Source organism: Aotus nancymaae, unplaced genomic scaffold (genome assembly GCF_030222135.1).
Source record: "Aotus nancymaae isolate 86718 unplaced genomic scaffold, 86718_ANA_hifiasm-v0.15.2.pri h1tg000075l, whole genome shotgun sequence".
Classification (NCBI taxonomy): domain Eukaryota; kingdom Metazoa; phylum Chordata; class Mammalia; order Primates; family Aotidae; genus Aotus; species Aotus nancymaae.
The window spans coordinates 815,646-837,484 of record NW_026988490.1 but is presented as its reverse complement, the minus strand read 5'-3'; the positions used below and the strand labels follow the sequence as shown (position 1 = coordinate 837,484).

The 21,839-nt window shown below is 50.3% G+C and overlaps 1 protein-coding gene, 17 non-coding genes and 1 pseudogene across 47 annotated transcripts in view; all 19 read right to left on the bottom strand.

The window, feature by feature from the left end:
- Positions 1 to 21,839, bottom strand: part of LOC105722702 (uncharacterized) — an 88,616-nt gene that overhangs the window by 30,937 nt on the left and 35,840 nt on the right. For 17 of the 30 annotated variants that reach the window (XM_064367779.1, XM_064367778.1, XM_064367782.1 and 14 more), the window contains 14 exons: positions 20,300 to 20,438; positions 19,742 to 19,882; positions 16,581 to 16,721; positions 13,883 to 14,022; positions 13,330 to 13,470; positions 12,718 to 12,858; positions 12,224 to 12,363; positions 11,166 to 11,305; positions 9,993 to 10,153; positions 8,380 to 8,514; positions 6,780 to 6,912; positions 5,646 to 5,777; positions 4,517 to 4,649; positions 44 to 173 (listed from right to left, as the gene is read on the bottom strand). In XM_064367779.1, the coding sequence (XP_064223849.1) occupies positions 9,995 to 10,153; positions 11,166 to 11,305; positions 12,224 to 12,363; positions 12,718 to 12,858; positions 13,330 to 13,352 (603 nt within the window). In that variant the 5' untranslated portion in view covers positions 13,353 to 13,470; positions 13,883 to 14,022; positions 16,581 to 16,721; positions 19,742 to 19,882; positions 20,300 to 20,438 and the 3' untranslated portion in view covers positions 44 to 173; positions 4,517 to 4,649; positions 5,646 to 5,777; ... (1 more) ...; positions 8,380 to 8,514; positions 9,993 to 9,994. Of the gene's footprint in view, positions 1 to 43; positions 174 to 4,516; positions 4,650 to 5,645; positions 5,778 to 6,779; positions 6,913 to 8,379; positions 8,515 to 9,992; positions 10,154 to 11,165; positions 11,306 to 12,223; positions 12,364 to 12,717; positions 12,859 to 13,329; positions 13,471 to 13,882; positions 14,023 to 16,580; positions 16,722 to 19,741; positions 19,883 to 20,299; positions 20,439 to 21,839 lie in introns of those variants that run through there. The other 13 variants (XM_064367795.1, XM_064367794.1, XM_064367796.1 and 10 more) reach the window with 1 other exon arrangement.
- On the bottom strand, positions 988 to 1,079 carry LOC135271140 (small nucleolar RNA SNORD116). The gene has a single exon (XR_010339249.1). It is a non-coding gene; the product is annotated as a small nucleolar RNA SNORD116 (small nucleolar RNA).
- LOC135271132 (small nucleolar RNA SNORD116) lies at positions 2,123 to 2,214 on the bottom strand. Its single transcript, XR_010339241.1, has one exon. It is a non-coding gene; the product is annotated as a small nucleolar RNA SNORD116 (small nucleolar RNA).
- On the bottom strand, positions 3,213 to 3,304 carry LOC135271136 (small nucleolar RNA SNORD116). Its single transcript, XR_010339245.1, has one exon. It is a non-coding gene; the product is annotated as a small nucleolar RNA SNORD116 (small nucleolar RNA).
- Positions 4,363 to 4,454, bottom strand: LOC135271129 (small nucleolar RNA SNORD116). Its single transcript, XR_010339238.1, has one exon. It is a non-coding gene; the product is annotated as a small nucleolar RNA SNORD116 (small nucleolar RNA).
- On the bottom strand, positions 5,492 to 5,583 carry LOC135271130 (small nucleolar RNA SNORD116). The gene has a single exon (XR_010339239.1). It is a non-coding gene; the product is annotated as a small nucleolar RNA SNORD116 (small nucleolar RNA).
- LOC135271137 (small nucleolar RNA SNORD116) lies at positions 6,629 to 6,720 on the bottom strand. Its single transcript, XR_010339246.1, has one exon. It is a non-coding gene; the product is annotated as a small nucleolar RNA SNORD116 (small nucleolar RNA).
- On the bottom strand, positions 7,741 to 7,832 carry LOC135271170 (small nucleolar RNA SNORD116). The gene has a single exon (XR_010339274.1). It is a non-coding gene; the product is annotated as a small nucleolar RNA SNORD116 (small nucleolar RNA).
- Positions 8,657 to 8,750, bottom strand: LOC135271167 (small nucleolar RNA SNORD116). Its single transcript, XR_010339272.1, has one exon. It is a non-coding gene; the product is annotated as a small nucleolar RNA SNORD116 (small nucleolar RNA).
- On the bottom strand, positions 9,840 to 9,932 carry LOC135271168 (small nucleolar RNA SNORD116). Its single transcript, XR_010339273.1, has one exon. It is a non-coding gene; the product is annotated as a small nucleolar RNA SNORD116 (small nucleolar RNA).
- LOC135271150 (small nucleolar RNA SNORD116) lies at positions 10,830 to 10,924 on the bottom strand. Its single transcript, XR_010339259.1, has one exon. It is a non-coding gene; the product is annotated as a small nucleolar RNA SNORD116 (small nucleolar RNA).
- LOC135271156 (small nucleolar RNA SNORD116) lies at positions 11,891 to 11,985 on the bottom strand. Its single transcript, XR_010339265.1, has one exon. It is a non-coding gene; the product is annotated as a small nucleolar RNA SNORD116 (small nucleolar RNA).
- Positions 12,448 to 12,544, bottom strand: LOC135271161 (small nucleolar RNA SNORD116; annotated as a pseudogene).
- Positions 13,002 to 13,096, bottom strand: LOC135271165 (small nucleolar RNA SNORD116). Its single transcript, XR_010339270.1, has one exon. It is a non-coding gene; the product is annotated as a small nucleolar RNA SNORD116 (small nucleolar RNA).
- LOC135271148 (small nucleolar RNA SNORD116) lies at positions 13,616 to 13,710 on the bottom strand. The gene has a single exon (XR_010339257.1). It is a non-coding gene; the product is annotated as a small nucleolar RNA SNORD116 (small nucleolar RNA).
- LOC135271139 (small nucleolar RNA SNORD116) lies at positions 16,248 to 16,342 on the bottom strand. Its single transcript, XR_010339248.1, has one exon. It is a non-coding gene; the product is annotated as a small nucleolar RNA SNORD116 (small nucleolar RNA).
- Positions 16,806 to 16,900, bottom strand: LOC135271149 (small nucleolar RNA SNORD116). Its single transcript, XR_010339258.1, has one exon. It is a non-coding gene; the product is annotated as a small nucleolar RNA SNORD116 (small nucleolar RNA).
- On the bottom strand, positions 19,407 to 19,502 carry LOC135271158 (small nucleolar RNA SNORD116). The gene has a single exon (XR_010339267.1). It is a non-coding gene; the product is annotated as a small nucleolar RNA SNORD116 (small nucleolar RNA).
- Positions 19,967 to 20,061, bottom strand: LOC135271166 (small nucleolar RNA SNORD116). Its single transcript, XR_010339271.1, has one exon. It is a non-coding gene; the product is annotated as a small nucleolar RNA SNORD116 (small nucleolar RNA).

Here is a 21,839-nt window from a genome sequence, read left to right as displayed (position 1 = left end):
GCAAATGAGGAAACTCAGGGTGCTTTGGGATGGAATCACTTACATTAGGTAGGGTTTCGACAGGCTCTGAAGGAGTCCACACCATATTTTCTAGGAACTTCCTACCATCTCCAAGGATCGTACAAGATGATAATCATTTCTCATGACATAAACTGCTTTTACATCAACACCACCTGTGAAGTACAGAGGAAACACCGGTGAGGTTCAGAAAGGCAGACAGCTGAACAGGGCATGAGGCCATGTCATCTAGCCCCCTGTGATACATCTGCTATCTGCCTGTCCTTCGCCTTCCCTCTTCATGAGGCAGAAATGCAAGGACACGGGGATGCTCGTCTTGTGGCTGGGGTTGTCAGAGTGTGCCATCCTGTTAAAGAGCACTGACATTGACCAGCCCTCTCAACATCACTGATTCAACACCTACAGTGCAGCTTACAAAAGACCAGGGGCCCTAAACCCCTAAAGGAGATGCTGCAGACCTCAATCAGGTTAGAGTTAACCCAGAGACTCGCCTGACAGCCCCAGCTTGGAGCAGATGCCCACCTAATCAGACAATACAAAAGTCCTCATCACATACGGGATACGACATGAGCATGCAGGCAAAGAGGCTAGTTGGAAGTACGATGTTCTCTGCCAAGGACAAAATGAGCTAACCGATGAGAATGGTGTGGCCTTGTGCTCTCCCCACAACTTGAGGAATCCAGAGCTTGGACTCAAGGACAAACATGGCCACTAGAGGCAGGCTGCCTACAAACTCTCCCCATGCAAACTGCCATTCACCTAGTTTTTCAGACAGTGCATGAGTTATTCCGCCCTGGGAGACAGAAGTCCTTCAACCAAGGACTTCCCTGTGCATCAGAGCTCCCACGTCCCTAGGACTTCCATTTGTCAAAAGAGACCCCATCCTAAGTCTGGATGGACCCCACTGTGCAACCCATATCAACAAACAGATATTGGCCCTCTCTGTCTAGCCCGTTAGAGTAACGTGCTGGAAGTCAGTTCAACGAGGATGACAGTATAGAGTTTTCACTCATTTTGTTCAGCTTTCCAAGGAATGTATATATGGAAGTCACCATTGATCCATGCACAGGTTTCATCCCTGCAAATGAGGAAACTCAGGGTGCTTTGAGATGAAATCATTTACATTCAGAAGGGTTTCAACAGCCTATGAAGGAGTCCACACCATGTGTGTTGAGGGACTTCCGGCCATTTCCAAGAATCACAAGAGTTGACAATCATTCGTCATGACACCAGCCTGCCTTTTATGCCAACACCACTTGTGAAGTGTAGAAGAAACACAGGCATGCTTCAGAAAGGCTGACAGGTCCATAGGTCACGAGGGCCATGTCATCCAGCCCCCTGCGATACATCTGCTATCTGCCTGTCTATGGCCTCCCCTGTTCACGGACACAGAAATGCACAGACATGAGGATGCTCAGCTGGGGTCTAGGTGCATTCAGAGTATATCATCCCACTAAAGAGCTTGTTCAGCATCCTTCTCAACATGGTTGCTTCAATAGAGCAATCATGTTCACAGAGCCTTGGGGCCCTGGACCCCTAATGAGGAAGGTTTTAACCTACATCAGTTTTAGGATAAGCCAGAGACTTCTTGGTTTTCAGAACCAGCTTGCAGCAGGGACTCACTTGTTCATATAGTGTACCTGTCCACCAGACACATGGGATACAACACGGGCACACAGGCACAGAGACTATGCCCAGTTACCAAAACTCTAACCTCCACAACCAAGGACAAACTTAGCCAACAAATGATAAAGATGTGTCCTTGTACTCTGCTCCCAACCAGACAGATCTGTCTTCTTCTGGGGCATCTGGGAACTCAGAGCAAGGAATCAAGGACAAATTCACACTCAGAGGCAGGCTACCAGTTAACTCTTCCTAGACCACATGGACATTCACCTAGTCCTGCAGACACTGCATGTGTTACTCACCCTCACTGACAAAGGAATTCAAACAAGAAATGTCCTGTACGTGGGAGGCACCACTCTCTTGTGACTCCATTCACCCATAAACCATCACAGGCTAAGCCTGAACAGACCTCTTGGTGTAAGCCATGTCAACAAATGGATGTTGGCCCTCTGTCTAGCCTCTGTTGGAGTAACATGCTGGACCTCAGTTCAATGAGGAAGACGGTATAGAGTTTTCACTCATTTTGTTCAGTTTTCCAAGGAATGTATATATGGAAGTCATCATCAATCCACACACAGATTTCATCCCTGCAAATAAGGAAACTCAGAGTGGTTTCGATTGGAATCACTTACATTCAGGAGGGTTAAAACAGCCTTTGAAGGATTCCACACCATGTAAGGCCATGGCTTCCTGCCATTTCCAAGGATCGCATGAGATGACAATCATTTCTCAGGACACGAACCTGCCTTTTACACTAACACCACTGAGAGGTGCATCGGAAACATAGGCGAGCTTCAGAAAGGCAGACACGTCCACAGTCACGAGCTTCATGTCATCCAGCCGCGTGCAATACATCTGCTATCTGCCTATGGCCTCCCCTGCTCGTAGATGCAGAAATGCAAGGATGTGTGCATGCTCGTCTTGTGGCCAGGGGTCCTCAGAGTGCACCATCCCACTAAAGAGCACTGACGTTGACCATCTCTCTCGTCGTTGCTTCAACATCTGCAATGCTGCTTACAAAAGCCCTGGGGTCCAGAACCCCTAAGGAGGAAGCCACGGACCTAAATCATGTTTGGGGATCACCCAGAGACTTGTTGCCTGGCAGCCCCAGCTAAGAGCAGAAGCCCGCCTATTCATGCAATAAAGAAATCCTTATTACAAGGAGGCGATGCTGGGTGCCTGGAAGTACAATCTTCTCCGCCAAGGACAAAATGAGCTAACCAATGAGAATGGTGTAGCCTTGTGCTCTCCCATCAACTAGAGGATCTGTCTTTCCCTGGGAATCCAGAGCTTAAACCCAAGGACAAACTTGGCCATCACAGGCAGGCTACCCACAAACTCTCCCCATACAACCTGCCATTCACCTCGCTTTTCAGACAGTGCATGAGTTATCCTGCCTGGGAGACAGAAGTCCTTCAAACAAGGAGTTTCCTGTGCATGGGAGCTCCCACTTCCCTGTGACTTCCATCTGCCCAAAGGGACCCTGTCCTAAGCCTGGATGGATCCCTTGGTGCAACCCATATCAACAAACAGATGTTGACCCTCACTGTCTAGCCCGTTACAGTGCTGCACCTCAGTTCAATGAGGATGATGGTATAGAGTTTTCATTCACTTTGTTCAGTTTTCCAAGGAATGTATATATGGAAGTCATCATCGATCCACACACAGGTTTCATCCTGCAAATGAGGAAACTCAGGGTGCTTTGAAATGGAATCACTCACATTCAGGAGGGTTTCAACAGCCTATGAAGGATTCCACACCGTATGTGGCCAGGGGCTTCCTGCCATCTCCAAGGAGAACACAAGATGACAATCATTCCCCATGACACGAGCCTGCCTTTTACACCAACACCACCTGTGAAGTGGTGAAGAAGAAGAAGATGAAGAAGAAACATAGGTGAGCTTCAGAAAGGCAGACAGGTGCACAGGTCATGAGGGCCATGTCATCCAGCCCCCTGTGATACATCTATTATCTGTGTTTCTATGGCCTTCTCTTGTTCATGGGTGCAGAAACGCATGGAAACGGAGATGTTTCCCTCAGGCTCGAGGGCCCTTAGAGTGCACCATCCCGCTAAAGAGCACTGACATTGAGCATGCCTCTCAACATCATTGCTTCAACACCTGCAAAGCAGCTTATAAAGCCTTGGAGCCCTGAACCCCTAAAGAGGAAGCCACTGACCTAAAACAGGTTTAGAATAACCCAGATATTCGATGCCTGACAACCCCAGCTTGGAGCATACCCTGACCTATACATGCAATACAGAAATTCTCATAACATACAAGACAGGACATGGGCATGAGGGAAAGAGGCTTTGCTGGGTTCCTGGAGCTACAATGTTCTCCACCAAGGACAAAATGAGCTAACCAATGACAATGGTGTAGCCTTGTGCTCTCCCATCAACTACAGGATCTGTCTTCCTCTGGAAATCCAGAGCTTGGACTCAAGGATAGATTTGGTCTCCAGAGGCAGGCTACCCACAAACTCTTCCCATATAACCTGCCATTCACTTAGTTTTTCAGACAGTGCATGAGTTATCCTGCCCTGGAAGACAGAAGTCCTTCAAACAAGGAGTTTCCTGTGCATGGGAGCTCTCACTTCCCTTGACTTCCATTCACCCAAAGAGACCCCATTCTAAGCCTGGAAGGATCCCTTGGTGCAACCTGTATCAACAAACAGATGTTGGCCCTCTCTGTCTAGCCCCTGTTGGAGTAATGTGTTGGACCTCAGTTCGATGAGGATGACGGTATAGAGTTTTCACTCATTTTGTTCAGCTTTCCAAGGAATGTATAGATGGAAGTCATCATCGATCCACGCACATTATTCATACCTGCAAATGAGGAAACTCAGGGTGCTTTGGGATGGAATCACTTACACTCAGGAGGAGTTCAACAGCCTCTGAAGGAGTCCACACCATGTGTGGCGAGGGGTTTCCTGCCATCTCCAAGGATGGCACAAGATGACAATCAATCCTCATGACACGCACCTGCCTTTTACACCAACAATACCTGCGAAGTGCAAAGGAAACACAGGCGAGCTTCAGAAAGGCAGACAGGTCCACAGGTCACGAAGGTCATGTCATCCAGCCCTCTGCGATACATCTGCTATCTCCCTGTCTACGGCCTCCCCTGTTCACACACCTAGAAATGCACGGACATGGGGAAGCTTGTCTCAGGCCCGAGGGCCCTCAGAGTGCTCCATCCTGCTAAGGAGCACTGACCTTGAGCATTCCTCTCAACATCCTTGCTTCAACACCTGCAATGCCATGTGCAAAACCCTTGGGGCTCTGAACCCCTAAAGAGGAAGCCACTGACTAAATCAGGTTTGGGATCACCCAGAGACTCGTTACCTGACTGCCCCAGCTTGGAGCAGAAGCCCGCCTAGTCATGCAATATACACATCCTCATAACATATGGGATACGACACGGGCATGCAGGCAAAGAGGCTGTGCTGGGTGCCTGGAACTACAGTGTCTCCACCAAGGACAAAATGTGCTAACCAATGAGAATTGTGTAGCCTTGTGCTCTCCCATCAACCTGAGGATCTGTCTTCCTCTGGGAATCCAGAGCTTGGACTCAAGGACACACTTGATCTCCAGGGGCAGGCCAGCCACAAACTCTCCCCATGCAACCTGCCATTCATCTACCTTGTCAGACAGTGCATGAGTTATCCTGCCTGGGAGACAGAAGTCCTTCAAACAAGGAGTTTCCTGTGCATGGGAGCTCCCACTTCCCTGTGACCTCCATTTGCCCAACAGAACCCCATTCTAAACCTGATGGACCCCTTGCTGCAACCCGTATCAACAAACAGATACTGGCCCTCTTTGTCTAGCCCATTACAGTAATGTGCTGGACCTCAGTTCAATGAAGATGACGGTATAGAGTTTTCACTCATTTTGTTCAGCTTTCCAAGGAATGTATAGATGGAAGTCATCATCGATCCACAAACAGGTTTCATCCCTGCAAATGAGGAAACTCAGGGTGCTTTCAGATGGAATCACTTACATTTAGGAGGTTTCAACAGCCTCTGAAGGAGTCCACACCATGTGTGGCCAGGGGCTTCCTGCCATCTCCAAGGATCACACAAGATGACAATCATTCCTCATGACACGAGCCTGCCTTTTATGCCAACACCACCTGCGAAGTACAGAGGAATGTACAGGCGTGCTTCAGAAAGGCTAACAGGTCCAAAGGACATGAGGGCCATGTCATCCAGCCCCTTGTGATACATCTGCTCTCATCCTGTCTATGGCCTCCCCTGTTCCTGGACATAGAAATTCAAGGACATGAGGATGCTCGTCTGCGGACCAGGTGCCTTCAGAGCACCTCATCCCACTAATGAGCACGTTCAGCATCCTCTTCACATCACTCCTTCAATACCTGCAGTTATGCTCACAAAAGCCTTGGGGCCCTGGAGTCCTAATGAGGAAGGTTTTAACCTATGTCAGTTTTAGGATAAGCCAGAGATTTCTTGGTTTTTAGAACCAGCTTGGAGCAGGGACTCACTTGTTCATATAGTGTACCTGTCTGCCAAACACATGGGATACAACACAGGCACACAGACACAGAGACTATGCCCAGTGACCAAAACTCTAATGACCTAACCAAGGACAAAGTTGTCAAGGCCAACAAATGACAAACATGTGGTCTTGTATTCGCCTCCCTAACAGACAGATCTGTCTTCTTCTGGGGACATGGGAACCCAGAACAAGGACTTAGGGACACACTGGCGATCACAGACAGGCTACGGTTAACTCTTCCTAGACCACATGGACATTCACCTAGTGCTGCAGGGAGGTGGGTATTACCCACCCTCTCTGACAAAGTCCTTCAAACAAGTAATTTCCTATATGTGGGAGCCACGACTCTCCCATGATCCCATTCACCCATAAAACACCTGAGGCTAAGCCTCAACAGACTCCCTGGTGGCCCATGTCAACAAACAGACGTTGGCCCTCTCTGTCTAGCCTTAGTTGGAGTAATGTGCTGGACCTCAGTTCGACGAGGATGACGGTATCGAGTTTTCACTCATTTTGTTCAGCTTTCCAAGGAATGTATAGATGGAAGTCACCATCGATCGAGGCACAATCTTCATCCCTGCAAATGAGGAAAATCTGGGCTTTGGGAAGGCTTGCTTACATTCACAAAGGATCCAAAAGCCTCTGAAGGAGCCCATGCCACATGTGTCAAGGGGCTTCCTGGCATCTCCAAGGATCAGACAAGGGGATGATCATCCCTCACAGACATAGTCCTTCTTCCACACCAATGCCACCTGGGAAGTACACATGAAACATGGGCATACTTGAGAAAGTCAGAGAGGTGCAGAGGTCACAAGGGTCATGCCATCTGACCCCCTGCAGTACATCTGAGATCTGACTGTCTCTGGCTTCATTTATGGACACAGAAATGCACAGACACAAGGACGCACGTCTGGATCCTGGGAGCCCATAGAGTACAGAATCCCACTAGAGGGAACTGATGTTGACCATCCCATTAAATACCCGTGCACACACACAATGCTGATCACAAAAGCCTCAAGGACCTGAACCCCTAATGAGGAAGTCTTTGACCTACACGAGGTTTGAGATAAGCCAGAGACTGACTGCTTATCAGCCACTGCTTAGGACAGGAGGCCAACTGTATGTCCTCACAACACACAGTATACAACAGAGGCAGCCTGGCTTGGATGCTACACCTGGTGACCAGAAATCCATGTACATACACAAGGATAAAAATGAACCAATAATGAGGCAAAAGTGTGGCCTTGTGCTCTTTTCCCAACTACACAAACTTACCATCCTCCTGATGATGAGAGAACCAAGAGCTAGGACTCAAGGACAAACTGGGGGATGCAGACTTTAAGTCCTTTGTGCCACTTGCACATTCACCTAGTCCTGAAGACGGTGTGTGTGCTACCCCAGCCTCACAGACAGAAGGGGTCACCCAAGGGATCTCCTGTGCATGGGAACTCCTACCCCCCTGGGGCTTTCCATTGCCAAAAGAGAACCCCATCCTAAGCCTGGACAGATCCGCTGATTCAACCCACATCAATGAAGGAGAGATGGACCTCGGTCTCCAGCCCCTGCTGAAGCAGTGTGCTGGGCCTCAATTTGAAGAGGATGACAGTATAGTGTTTTCAGTGATTTTGTTTAGTTTTCCGAAGAATCCGTGTATGGAAGTCATCATTGATCCATGCAGAGTCCTCATACCAGCAAAAATGGAACATTAGGGGCATTTGAAAAGCCAAAACTTACCATTCTGAGGTAACCACCAGCTTGAAGGAGACCATGCCACACATGTTTAGGAGTCTCCCAAGATCAAGATCATCCCTTGTGGTCACTGGCCTTCCTTCCATACCAATGCCACCTAAGAAGTGTAGGAGCAACACAGGTGTGCTTGAGAAAAGCAGTCAGGTGTGTAGGTGGCAAGGGTCATGTCATTTGTCCTGCTGTGGAGTATTCTGTATCTACCTCCCATGGGCTACCCCTCTTTCTGCACCTGTGCATGGGTTTGCCCAGACATGAAGGGATGAGGCACGCATGAATTTTGAAGGTACCATCAAACTAGAGAGCACTAAGCGTGAAGAACACTCTCAACACCAACTACTGCCACATCTCTGACTCGAAAGCCCTTCTTGTGGCCATCAGAGAAGATAAAGGCCATGGAGACACTTTAATGAGGACAGGGGGTCTCAGAAATTTGAAAGACACTTTTGCATGTAGGGCAGAGAAATGCTTACCGTCCTGAGCCATCCACCAGCACGGGGTGCACTGCAGATGTCAGGACACACTGAATCAAAGACCCAACGCGGCCTCCGTTGGTCAGAAGAATTGCCCATCTTCCTTGCCAGCAAGCAGCAGAGCTCTCATGACAGCTGTTTCCGAGAAGTGTAAATAAATCAAAGGGACGCATGAGAAATGGCCCAAGTCCACTGGTCACCACTGGACACCCCAGGTGGTGGAACCTAGGTGGAAGATGTCCCTCACTCCTATAATCCCTGGAGGAGGCAATGTGCTGGACCTCAGTTCCGACGAGAGCGACGGTATGAGTTTTAACTCATTTTGTTCAGCTTTTCCAAGGAATGTTTTTTGGAGGGCTCATCATTGATCCAGGCACAAGAGGTAACCGCTTCCTATGCAAAAGGCAGCTTTCCTTTGGCCTTGAAGCATTTTCACCCCTGGGGTCCTTCATATTCTTCCCATCCAGAAACATGTAAAAATCAAAAATCAACCTCCACATGCACTACACAGTTACAGCTCAGGGACCCAGAAGAGCACTAGGCATTTGGAATCCTATAAGACTTCTGAGGTGCTGCAGCTAAGAAAACCAGATCTTATGGCACTTGCCTGTGAATATAACATCAGCGTCCAAAGCCTATCCAGCACTGGCTTGTAGATGGTAGCCCTGTCCTACCACCCAACTACTATTTCCCAAAGAACACTGCTGTGCAAAACTAGGAGGAATTTGATAAAATACTAATATCAGGAGACACTGAGGTATATAAGCAAAGACGCCTTCCCGGTTTGCATTTCCAAGCAGAAGTCACCACGACATGGGGAGTGACCTACTCTTATAAACCCCAACTGCATCAAGGTGTCTGTCAGAGGCAAATGACATCAGGCTTCCCAAGCAAAGCATCCTTAGAAGATCATGAAATGGACCATGGGCACCCTACAACGTCCGAAAGAGGCTCACACGGAATGATGCCCAGTAAAGGCATGTACAGACCTCTCCCATAGCCAGTACTCTTCTGGGGCCATGGAATTTGGAATTCCTCCTATAGATGTACAAGTGCACCGTGGAGAGCTTCCCTAGCCTTCTCTCCAGAGAGCAAATCAGGATTGCTACCAGCTTCAACGTACTGTGCTGTCTCCTCATGCGGAAGAAACTTGTCTTTCTCTGGGGGTGATGAAGCCAACAGGTATGAATCAAGGACAGACCCAGCCATGCAGTAGTGGGCAACCGGATACTGCCTTCCTGTGGCACCTGTAAGTCCACCTTCTCCTGTGCACTGGCAGGATGCTACCCCACGTTTTCAAGGGGAAGTCCTTCAACAAACACCTCTCTCAGCTAGGGCAGTACAAAATACCCAGCTACTCAACTTCACTGAAAGACAACTACATTCTAAGCCTTGGTGCAGCCCATGACAACAAACAGATTTTGTCCCGCTAAATAAAGCCCCTGATGGAGAAGCATGCCGGACCTCAGGTCGATGAGGATGATGGTATTGAGTTTTCACTCATTTTGTTCACCTTTCCAAAAAAATGTATATATGGAAGTCACCATCAATCGACACAGTCTTTGTCCCTGCAAGTGAGGAAAATCAGAATGTTTTCAGAAGAAATCACTTACATTCAGGAGAAATCCAAAAGGCTCTGAAGGAGCCCACACCATGTATATCCAGGGGCCTCATGGCATCTCCAAAGATCACACAAGATGAAGACCATCCTTCTTGAACAAGGGACTTCCTTCCAAGCCAGTGCAACCAGGGAGGTGCAGATGAAATGAGTGTGCTTCAGAAAGACAGAGAGGTACACAGGTCAGGAGGGCCATGTCATCCAGACCTCCGTGGTACATATGGAAACTGCCTGTCTATGGCTTCACATGTTTGTGTACACAGAAACACATACACAGAGTTGCACATGTGGATTCTGGGTACCCTGGGAGTGCATCATGCCACTAAAGAGCATGGACATAGATAGAGCACCCCAATCAACACCATGATTTCAATATGTGCAATGTGCATACAAAAGACTTGGTGCCCTGGATGCTGAAAGCTGGAAACTTGTACAACTACTCAGTTCAGGATAAGACAGAGGTGACATGCCAGTCAGCCCAAGACCGGAACAAAAGCAAAAACATTCATGAAATATGTACTTCCTCAACATGAAAAAAATAAATGTTGGCGAAAGGTTGTGATTCGTGACCGGAACCTGGCTAAAAATCAATTGCACAACAAAAAAACAAAACCTAACATTAAGGGTAAAACCAACTTCATACCAAGAAGAATAAGACTAGAAAAAGTAATGGACTACCAAAGTATGATTCACAAATGCATTTATGATAAAGAATTTTACTATGGTCAAAATGTCCACAAAAATTGAATGCCACTGCCTGGGTAGTGAAGTCTAATGGAAGGTGAAAAAGTTACCCATGAACCACAATAAGCCAAAGTGGAGGCAATGTGCTGGACCTCAGTTCTGATGAGAACGACGGTATGAGCTTTCACTCATTTTGTTCAGCTTTTCCAAGGAATGTTTTTATGGGGGACTCATCATCGATCCAAGCACATTTGAAGAGGCAGGACATTTGACACCACAGGCTGGGCAGTGGGTGAGCTGATGACCTTAAAGACCTTTGGTACCCTGCAGAACCCAGAGCCACGCCACTGAGCAATGGGCACAGACCATCCACTCTAGGCCAGAAACTTGCCATGCCATCAGTGGTCTCCTGAAAAACAGCTCCCTGTGTCTTAAAAATCCCACAGACACCCTCACTCAGCATGAGGGGTGAAGGAATGCTTACCATCCTGAGCCACCCATCATCACCAGGTGCACTGTGGATGCCAAGCCGCACCGAAACCAGGGCTCCACGTGGCCTTCGTTGCTTGGAGGAATTGACCATCTTCTTTACAACAGGTACTGTGCCTCCCACAGCAACTGCCCCTGAGAAGTGTAAAGAAATCAAATGCACACTTAAGAAATAAGTCCAGGTCCAGGGGTCACCACTTCAATACCACTCTCCTGTGGAGCAACTCGCATGCCTGCTTCTCCTGGGCCTCCAGGCTTGATCTCCATCTCCATGAATGTACCTGACTATGCCACTCTGAAGCATGGGTGGCGGGAACGTAGTGCCCATTGCTGCATGTATCTGCCTGTGGCTGTGTGCGCCTCTGTGTGTGTTTGTCACAACACCACAGTGGGTGGTTACAGTCTGCAGCCTCCAGACAAAGGACTGTGGGTGTCAGCCTGACCCTCGAACTCACTGTAGTGTGCCCTCAATGACCCCTGCTGGCTGAGCTGTTGTCTGCCAGAGAAATCCATGGAAAGCCCATCACTGCCAAATGACAGCCCCAGACCACTGACGACATGCAAGTCCATGTGAGCCCTCTATCACCATTTCTCTGGAATACCTTCCTGCCTGGGCCTCTGCTACCACACCATGAGCATCTCACAGCTCAGGAGTTGAAGAAATAACTGCTGGGGTGGCAGCGGGGTCTGTGACCGACACGGGAGGGAGTGGGTTGTCCTGGACCTCAGTCCTGATGAGAACGACGGTATGAGTTTTCACTCATTTTGTTCAGCTTTTCCAAGGAATGTTTTTATGGGGGACTCATCAACGATCCAAGCACATTCGAAAAGGCAGGACATTTCACACTGCAGGTTGGGCAGTGGGTGAGCCAATGACCTTAAAGACCCTTGGCACCCTGCAGAACCCACAGCTGTGCCACTGAGCAATGGGCACAGACCATCAACTCAGGGAGTGGAACTTGCCATACCATTAGTGGCCTCCTGACAAACAGCTCTTTGCGGGTCTCAGAAATCTGAAAGTCACCTCTGCATACAGGGAAGAGAGATGCTTACCATCCTGAGCCAGCTGCCAGCACGGGGTGCACTGCAGATTCAGGCCATGCCGCATCAAGAACTCAACGCAGCCTCTGTTGGTCAGAAGAATCCACCATCTTCCTTGCCAGCAAGCAATGGACCTGTCGTGACAACCGCTCCTGAGAAGAGTAAAGAAATCAAACGTGCGCTTGAGAAATGGGCCCAGGTCCAATGATCAGCACTTCAATTCTCTTCAATGTGCTGGACCTCAGTTCTGATGAGAGCAACGGTATGAGTTTTCACTCTTTTTGTTCAGCTTTTCCAAGGAATGTTTTTTTTGGGAGGACTCATCATCGATCCAAGCACATTGTAACAGGCAGGATATCTGACATGACAGGCTGGGCAGTGGGCAAGCCTGTGACCTTAAAGACCTCGGCCATGCCCTTAACGGCCTGCTTAGGAATTGCCCCTTGTGGGTCTCAAAAATCTGAAAGACACCCGGCACTTATCATGAGGGTCAGAGGAATGCTTACCATATTGAGTTGTCCACCAGCATGGGGTGCACCGTGAAGGCCAGGCCACACCAAAACCAGGACTCTGTGGAGCCTTCATTGCTTGGAAGAATCGACCATCTTCCTTGCCAGCAGGCTGAGGGCCTTCCACAGCAACTGCTCCTGAGAAGTGTAAATAAATCAAATGCTTCTTGAGAAACATGCTCAGGTCCACTGGTCACCATTGGACACCCTGGGTGGCAGAACCTATAGGAATCAGTGAAGTTGTCCCTCCCTCCTACAGTCCCCGGGGGAGGCAATGTGCTGGACCTCAGTTCTGATGAGAACGACGGTATGAGTTTTCACTCATTGTGTTCAGCTTTTCCAAGGAATGTTTTTTTGTAGGACTCATCATTGATCCAAGCATATTCAAAGAGACAGAACGTTTGACACCACAGGCTGGGCAGTGTGCAAGCCGATGACCTTAAAGACCTTCGGCACCATGTGGAATCCAGAGCTACACCACTGAGCAATGGGCACAGACCATTCAGTTTAGGAGTGGAACTCGTCATGCTATTTGAGAAACAGCTCCTTGCAGGTCATGGAAATCCCAAAGACACCCCCACTCAGCACGTGAGGCAGAGGAATCCTTACCGTCCTGAGCCACCCACCAGCATGGGGGGCACTGCAGATGTCAGGACACACTGAATCAAGGACTCAACGTGGCCTCCATTGGTCAGAAGAACTGCCCATCTTCCTTGCCAGCAAGCGGTGGACCTCTCATGCCAATGGGTCCTGAGAAGTGTAAAGAAATCAAACAGATGCATCAGAAATGGGCCCAGGTGCACTGGTCCCCACTGGACACTCTCGGTGGTGGAACCTATGGGAATCAGTGGAAACTGTCCCTCACTCCTACAGTCCCCGGGGGAGGCAATGTGCTGGACCTCAGTTCCGATGAGAGCGACGGTATGAGTTTTCACTCATTTTGTTCAGCTTTTCCAAGGAATGTTTTTTTGGGGGACTCATCATTGATCCAAGCACATTCAAAGAGGCAGGATGTTTAACAGCACAGGCTGGGCAGCGGGTGAGCCGATAACCTTAAAGACCTCGGCCATGCCCTTAATGACCTGCTGAGGAACTGCTCCTTCTGAGTCTCCGAAACCCAAACGATACTGCCACTCATCATGAGGGGCAGAGGAATGCTTACCGTATTGAGCTGTCCACCAGCACGGGGTGCACTGTGGATGCCAGGTCACACCAAATCCAGGACTCCGTGGGGCCTTCATTGCTTGGAAAAATCGACTATCTTCCTTGCCAGCAGACTGCAGGCCTCCATGGCAAGTGCCCCTGAGAAGTGTAAAGAAACCAAATTAATGCTTGAGAAACGAGCCCAGGTCCACTGGTCACCACTCCAATGTCATTCTTTCCCACAGAGCAACTTGCAGGCTTGCTTTTCGTTAACCTCCATTACCATGAATATACCTGACCCGTGTCACTCTGTGGACACCTAGGAAGCATCTGTGACCGAAACGACAGAATGCACCCACTGCTGAATCTGCCTGTGGCTGTGCACGCCTGTGTTTGTATGTGTGTGAGTGAGAGTAAGTGTTGTCTGTGTATGTATCTCTGCCTCACGCACATGTGTTTACCACCACCACAGGTGCAGTCACAGTCAGCAGCCTCCAGAGCTGAACGCCCCCACAACTCAAAGGCTCAAGGCCCAGGCCTTTACTCAGCAGGATGTAAACTTTGACCTCGAGGCCATGCAAACATAGGCCGGAGGTTCCTTGTCTAGCAGCCACCACCCCTGGCATGAGCACACTCTCCTAGTCATGGGACATCCGAGGTCGTGACCTGACACTGTCTCTGGTCACCATCTCAGGTGAGGTGCACATAGCAGAAAACCAGTCACGACCACTGCTGGGTAGGGGTGCCTTAGCAAAGTCCAGCACATCAGTCTGAAACATGGCATCAAGGCCAGAAGCTGTCTTCCTAACCAGGCAAACCACCTCAAAACACGGGCTTTCTCCCCTCCACTCAGTCCCTATGCCCAAACTGTGCCCTCAGGACACCCAAAGGGAATGGCTGCTTCTCCAATGGGACGTCTCTGCCTGACCCCCCCCAAGGATCAGGTTGACAGGACACACCGCCTGTCATCATTCTTGTGTTGGACATATCTACAGGGCTTCTCTGCACTGACCTCTGAGGTGACACCCCCTCACACAGCCAACCAGACTGCACTACCACCCACCACAATGCCTACAAGTCAACACTGCCTCAACACCACCGGGTCTTCATGCAAGTGTCTGCTACCTGAGCTACAAGCCATAGAACCACCAATCCTTTCCAGCTCTCCTAAGCCAACCAAGTGCCCTTCAAAGTGGCATGCCTGTCCTGGCTTCTCTGAGACTTCAAAACAGTTAAGGGAACTGAAATGCGTCATCATGCCTACGGTGTAGCAGAATCCAACACTGGAACATTGTCAACACGCAGAGGCGTGGAGGCATCCCAAGTCAAAGAGACTCTCTGTGGCCAATGCCCCTGGGACTGCACACGTGCTGCCCGGAATGCACACAGACCTCCGTGGATGGCCCCAAGTGTGACTGGAGCCCACTAGAGAGTCCTGGGCCAGGGCCAGGACCAGGGCACATTCCCTCTGGATGCCTTTGGAATGGAAATTGCTTTCCAAGTGGCAAAGAGGAACCAGAGCAGTATATGCGCATATGGACTGCAGCAGGTGGGGCTGCCAGAAAATGTGGGCCAGGAGACCATTTCCAGGAAGATGTGCACCACAGTGGAGCCAACTACTCTGCTGGGAAGACCAGAAGTGACCCAGGGCTAAGGACACCACCCCAACACTCACTCGCCCAGAGACAAGCCCTCAAAGACCCACCATGGCTGACCTGTGGTCCACCAGAGAAATCTGTGGAAAGCCCATCACTGCCAAATGGCAGCCCGAGACCACTGATGACATGCATGTCCACAGGAACCCTCTACCACCTTTCCTCTGGGGTACCGTCCTGCCCAGGACTTGGCCACTGTAGCAGGGACATCTCATGGCCAGGGATGCGAAGAAATCCATGCCAGGGGGCACCTGTGACCAACCCTGGAAGGAGGGCTGCAGAGGATTTAACCATCTGCAGCAACACCCATTGCTCTGTACTCTCCTCCATCACCTTGGAACTCCTCTGTCATCAGTTAACGGAAAATGAAGACCAAGGTCTACCTGAAGCCTGGGCCTTGTGCTCTCCTCAGCAGGGGAACCAGAAGGCGGTGCTGTGCACAGACACCCACCGTGAGGTATGGGACACCCTTCCTGAGCGTTCACCAAGCCAAGGCCAGCTGTACACTGCCCTAGGTCAAGACATTTCTACCTATTTCCACGGCCACCAACACATCACAGAGTGGTCGATCATCCCCACGACTTTCCCATCAGTCTCTGTTACACAGAGAGAATGTTCCGAATGTCTATGATGGGAGACTTTGAGCTGTAAATACCCTGGGTGGTGGAACCCTGGGGACTAGTGGAAGTTGTCCCTCACTCTTACAGTCCCTGAAGGAGGCAATATGCTGGACCTCAGTTCCGATGAGAGCGACGGTATGAGTTCTCACTCATTTTGTTCAGCTTTTCCAAGGAATGTTTTTTTGGGGGACTCATCATCGATCCAAGCACATTTAAAAAGGCAGGATCTTTAACAGCACAGGCTGGGCAGTGCGTAAGCCAAAGACCTTAAAGACCTTTGGCACCCTGTGGAACCCAGAGTCACGCCACTGAGCAATGGGCACAGACCATTAACTAAGTAAGTGGAACTCGCCATGCCATTAGTGGCCTGCTGAGACACAGCTCTTTGCAGGTCTCAGAAATTTGAAAGACACCTCTGCACGCAGGGCAGAGAAATGCTTACCATCCTGAGCCACCCACCAGCACAGGGTGCATTGTAGATGTCAGGCCACACCGAATCAAGAACTCAACGCGGCCTCCGTTGGTCAGAAGAATCGACCATCTTCCTTGCCAGCAAGCGATGGACTTGTCATGACAACTGCTCCTAAGAAGTGTAAAGAAATCCAATGTGTGCTTGAGAAATGGGCCCAGGTCCAATGATCAGCATTTCAATTCTCTTCAATGTGCTGGACCTCAGTTCCAAAGAGAGCGACGGTATGAGTTTTCACTCATTTTGTTCAGCTTTTCCAAGGAATGTTTTTTTGTTGGACTCATCATCGATCCAAGCACATTTGAAGAGGCAGGATGTCTGACAAACAGGCAGGGCAGTGGGCGAGCTGATGACCTTACAGACCTTCGGCACCCTGTGGAAACCACAGCTATGCCACTGAGTAATGGTCACAGAATGTTCACTTTATGAGTGGAACCACCATACCATCAGTGGTCTCCTGAGAAACAGCTCACTGCATGTCATGGAAATCCAAAAGATATCCTCACTCAGCACAAGGGGCAGAGAAATGCTTACTGTCCTGAGCCACCTGCCAGCACAAGGTGCACCATGGATGCCAGGCCACACTGACTCCACAACTCCATGGGGACTCCACTGCTCAGAAGAATCAATCATCTGTCATGCCAGCAGGTGGCGGGCCTCTCAAGGCAACTGCCCCTGAGAAGTGTAAGGATATCAAATGCACGCTTGAGGAATGAGCCCAAGTCCACTGGTCACGTCAACGTCATTCCTTCCCAAGGGGCAATTCGTACACCTGCTTCTCCTTGGACTCCACGACTGAATTCCATCTCCATGAATACACCTTGCACGTGTCACTCTGTGGACACCTGTAAGTGTGTGTGACTGAACAACTGCATTCACCTGTTGCTGCATCTATTTGCCTGTGGCTGTATACACGTGTGTGAGTGTCTCTGTGTGGGTGCGTGTCCCCCTTATGCACATGTGTGTCCCGTCATAGTCTGCAGCCTCCAGACCTGAATCAACCCACAAAAATCAAAGGCTCAAGGCCCCCACCTTCAATCAACAGGATGTGAGCTTTGACCTTGGGGTCATGGGGAAAGAGGTCCAAGGACCTTGCATAACAGCCACCACCCCCGGCACAAGCACATGTCCTCCTCACGGGGCATATGATGTTGTGACCAGACACTGTCTCTGGCACCTGATGAGGTGAGGTGCACCTGAAGGAAAACCAACCACCGCCAAAGCTGGAGGGCACCTTTGCAACGGCCAGCACGTTGCTCTGAAACACGAGGCCAGAGATGGTCTTCCCAACCTAGGCAAAGGACCTCACGACACATGCTTCCTTCCTTCCACTCAATCCATGTGCCCACATTCTGCCCTCTGGACACCCAAAGAAAACAGCTGCCTTTCCACAAGGACACCTTCACCTGAACCTCCACGACAGGACACACAGCCTGTCATCATCCTTGCACTGGACACACCCACAGAGTTTCCCTGCACTGATGTCGCAGACAACGTCCCATCACACAGCCAGACTGAGTGCACTACCACCCACCCTAATGCCAGCAAGTCAACACTGCATCAACACCACCAAGTCCATATGCATGCAGTGACTAAGTGAGCTGCAAGACGTACAACCACCAATCCTCCCCAATTTTCCTGTGCCAACCATGTGCCTTTCACAGTGGCGTGGCTGTCCCACCTGCACTGTGACTTCAAGCTAGCCGAGGGAGGTGAAATGCTTCGCTATGCCTCGGAGTAGTGGAGTTAAACACTGGAACACCGCCAACACGCAGAGGTGTGGAGTTGTGCCAAGTCAAAGGATGCTCCGTGGCAACACCCTGGGATTGCAAATGCACTGCCCAGAACGCACACGGACATGGAGAGCCCCATGCAGGACTGGAGCCCACAGGAGACTCCCAGGCCAGGGCCAGGGCACAATCGCTGTGGATACCTTTGGGTTGGAAAACGGGAATGATACAGAGCAGCATTTGTGCACAAGAGCTGCAGCAGGTGGAGCCACCCAACAATGCAGGTCAAGAGACCATTTCCAGGAAGATGTGCACAATGGTGGAGCCCACCACTCTGCTGGAAAGACCAGAAGTGACCCAGGACTATGGACACCATCGCAACACTCACTTGCCCAGAGACATGTCCTCAAAGACCCACGCTGGCTGACCTGTCATCCACCAGAGAAATCCACGCCAAATGAAAGCCCAATGCAGTTGATGACACTCGTTTCCACGAGAGCCCTCTAGCATCTTTTCTCTGGAATAGCATCCCACCCAGGCCTGCACACCACACACAGGCGTCAAAGAAATCTGAGCTGGGGACCCCTGTGACCAATGCTAGGGGGAGGGCTGAAGAGACGCTGGCCATCTGCCATGGCACCCATTGCTCTGCTCTCTCCTTTATCACCCTTGCCACTCTCTTGGCCTCAGCTAACCAAAAATCAAGACCATGTTCTGCCTGAGGCCTGGGCTTCGTGCTCTCCTTGGTAGCAAAACTGACACCCAGTCCTTTGTGTGGAGACACCTGCTGCGAGGTCCGGGTCTCCCTTCCTTTTGCTCACCAAACTCAGGCCAGCCACACACTCCCCTAGACTTGAGATATTTCTGTCTGCTTCCGTGGCCACCAATGCCATCACACAGTGGCCGATGCCCCCATGACTCTCCCACTCATGTACCTCACACAGAGGGAATGTTCCTACACGCATTTAACGGGAGACTTTGGCCTGTGGATGCCCTGGTTGGGGGAGAACCTATGGGAATCAATGAAGTTGTCCGTCACTCCTGCGGGCCCCGGGGTAGGCAATGTGCTAGACCTCAGTTCCGATGAGAGCGACAGTATGAGTTTTCACTCATTTTGTTCAGCTTTTCCAAGGAATGCTTTTTTGGGGGGACTCATCATCGATCCAAGCATATTGTGAAGAGGCAGGACGTCTGACACCACAGGCTGGGCAGTGGGTAAGCCGATGACCTTAAAGAACATCAGCACCCTATGGAACCTGGAGCCACACCACTGAGCAACGGGCACAGACCATCGACTCAGGGAGCGGAACTTGCCATGCCATTAGTGGCCTCCTGGCAAACAGCTCTTCGTGGGTCTCAGAAATTTGAAAGACACCTCTGCACACAGGGCAGAGAAATGCTTACCATCCTGAGCCACCCACCAGCACAGGGTGCACCGAAAATGCCAGGCTATGCCCAATCAAGGACTCAACGTGGCCTCCACTGATCAGAAGAATCAATCATCTTCCTTGCCAGCAAGCGGTAGACATCTCACGAAAACTGCTCCTAAGAAATGTAAAGAAATCAAATGCACACTTGAGAAATGGGCCCAGGTCCACTGATCATCAGTTCAGATCCATTCAATGTGCTGGACCTCAGTTCTGATGAGAACGACGGTATGAGTTTTCACTCATTTTATTCAGTTTTTCTAAGGAATGCTTTTACTGGGGACTCATCAACGATCCAAGCACATTCCAAGAGTCAGGACGTCTGACACCACAGGCTGGGCAGCGGATGTGCCGATGACATTAAAAACCTTCGGCACCCTGAGGAAGCCACAGCCGCGCCACTGAGCAACTGATTCCATTCACTGCAGGAGTGGAATCGCCAGGCCATTAATGGCCTGCTGAGAAACTGTTCCTTGCAGCTCTTGGAACTCAGAAAACCACCCTCACTCAGCATGTGAGGTAGAGGAATGCTTACCGTCCTGAGCCACCTGCCAGCACGGGGTGCACCGTAGATGCCAGGCCATGCCAAATCAAGGACTCCGTGGGGCCTAAGCTGACCGAAGAATCGACCATCTTCCTTTTCAGCAGGAGGTGGGCCATCCATGGCAACTGCCCTAAGAAGTGTAAAGAAATCAAAGCCATGCTTGAGAAACAGGCTCAGGTTCACTGGTCACTTCAATGCTATTCTTTCCCACAAGTCAATTCACCTGCCTCTTCTCCTTGGCCTCCATGACTGACCTCCACCTCCATGAGTATCCCTTACTTGTGTCACTCTGCGGACATCTAAAAGCACGTGTGGCCAGAACCACCGCACGTGCGCACGGCAACATCTATGAGCCCATCATTGTCTGTGCCTGTGTGTGAGAGAGAGTGGGTTTGAGTGTGTGTGTATGTGAGTGTGAGTGTGTGTGTGGAGTGTGAGTCTGAATGTGTGTGTGTGTCTCCCTGATGCACATTGTGTCCTAACACTGCAATGGACGATTATAATCTGCAGCTTCCAGACCTGATGCCCCCAGCGAACTAATGGCTCAAGACCCCAGCCTTCAATCACTCGGATGTGAAATTTCACCTGAGGGCCATGTGTAAACAGGTCAGAGGTCCCTCACCTAACAGCCACCACCTCTGGCGGGAGCACACGCTCTTCCTTCTCCTCATGGGGCATCTAATGTCGTGACAAGACACTGTTTCTGGCTGCCCTCTTAAGTGAGGTGCACCTGGCAGAAAATCAACCACAACCAGCTCCAGAGGGCACCTTCGCAAAGTCCAGCACATCAGTCTGAAACTCGGCATCAAGGCCAGAGGCGGGCCTTGTAAGCTAGCAAAAGGACCTCAAGACACATGCTTCCTCCACTTCACTCAGTCCATGTGCCTGCAGTGTGCCCTCAGGACAGCCGAGGAAATGGCTGCTTTTCTAGCAGGACATCCCCACCTGACGCCCCAAGGACCAGGTTAACAGGACACACTGCCTGTCATCATTCTTATATTGGACACACCCACAGGGCATCCCTGAACCGACCTCAGAAGCAATGACCCATCATGCAGCCAATGGGACTGCACTACTACCCACCCTAACACTGTACCAACACCACCAGGTCTACATGCATGCAGCTGCTAAGTGAGCTGTGAGCTGTAGAACCACTAATCCTTTCCAGCTTTCCTAACTCATCCGTGTGCCCTTGAAAGAGGCATAGATGTTCTGGCTGCACTGTGAATTCAAACTGGCTAAGGGAGCTAAAATGTTTCATTATGCATAGGGCGTAGCGGAATCCAACACTGGAACATGGTCAGGATTCAGAGGCATGGAGGCATCCCAAGGCAAGAGACTTTCCGTGGCAACACCCCTGGGATGGCACACGCATTGCCTGAAATGCACATAGATCTCCATGGATAGCCCCATGGTTGACTGGAGCCCACAGTGGGGTCCTGGGCCTGGGTCATTTGTTCAGCTTTTCCAAGGAATGCTTTTTTGGGGGACTCATCATCAATCCAAGCACATCTGAAGAGGCAGGATGTTT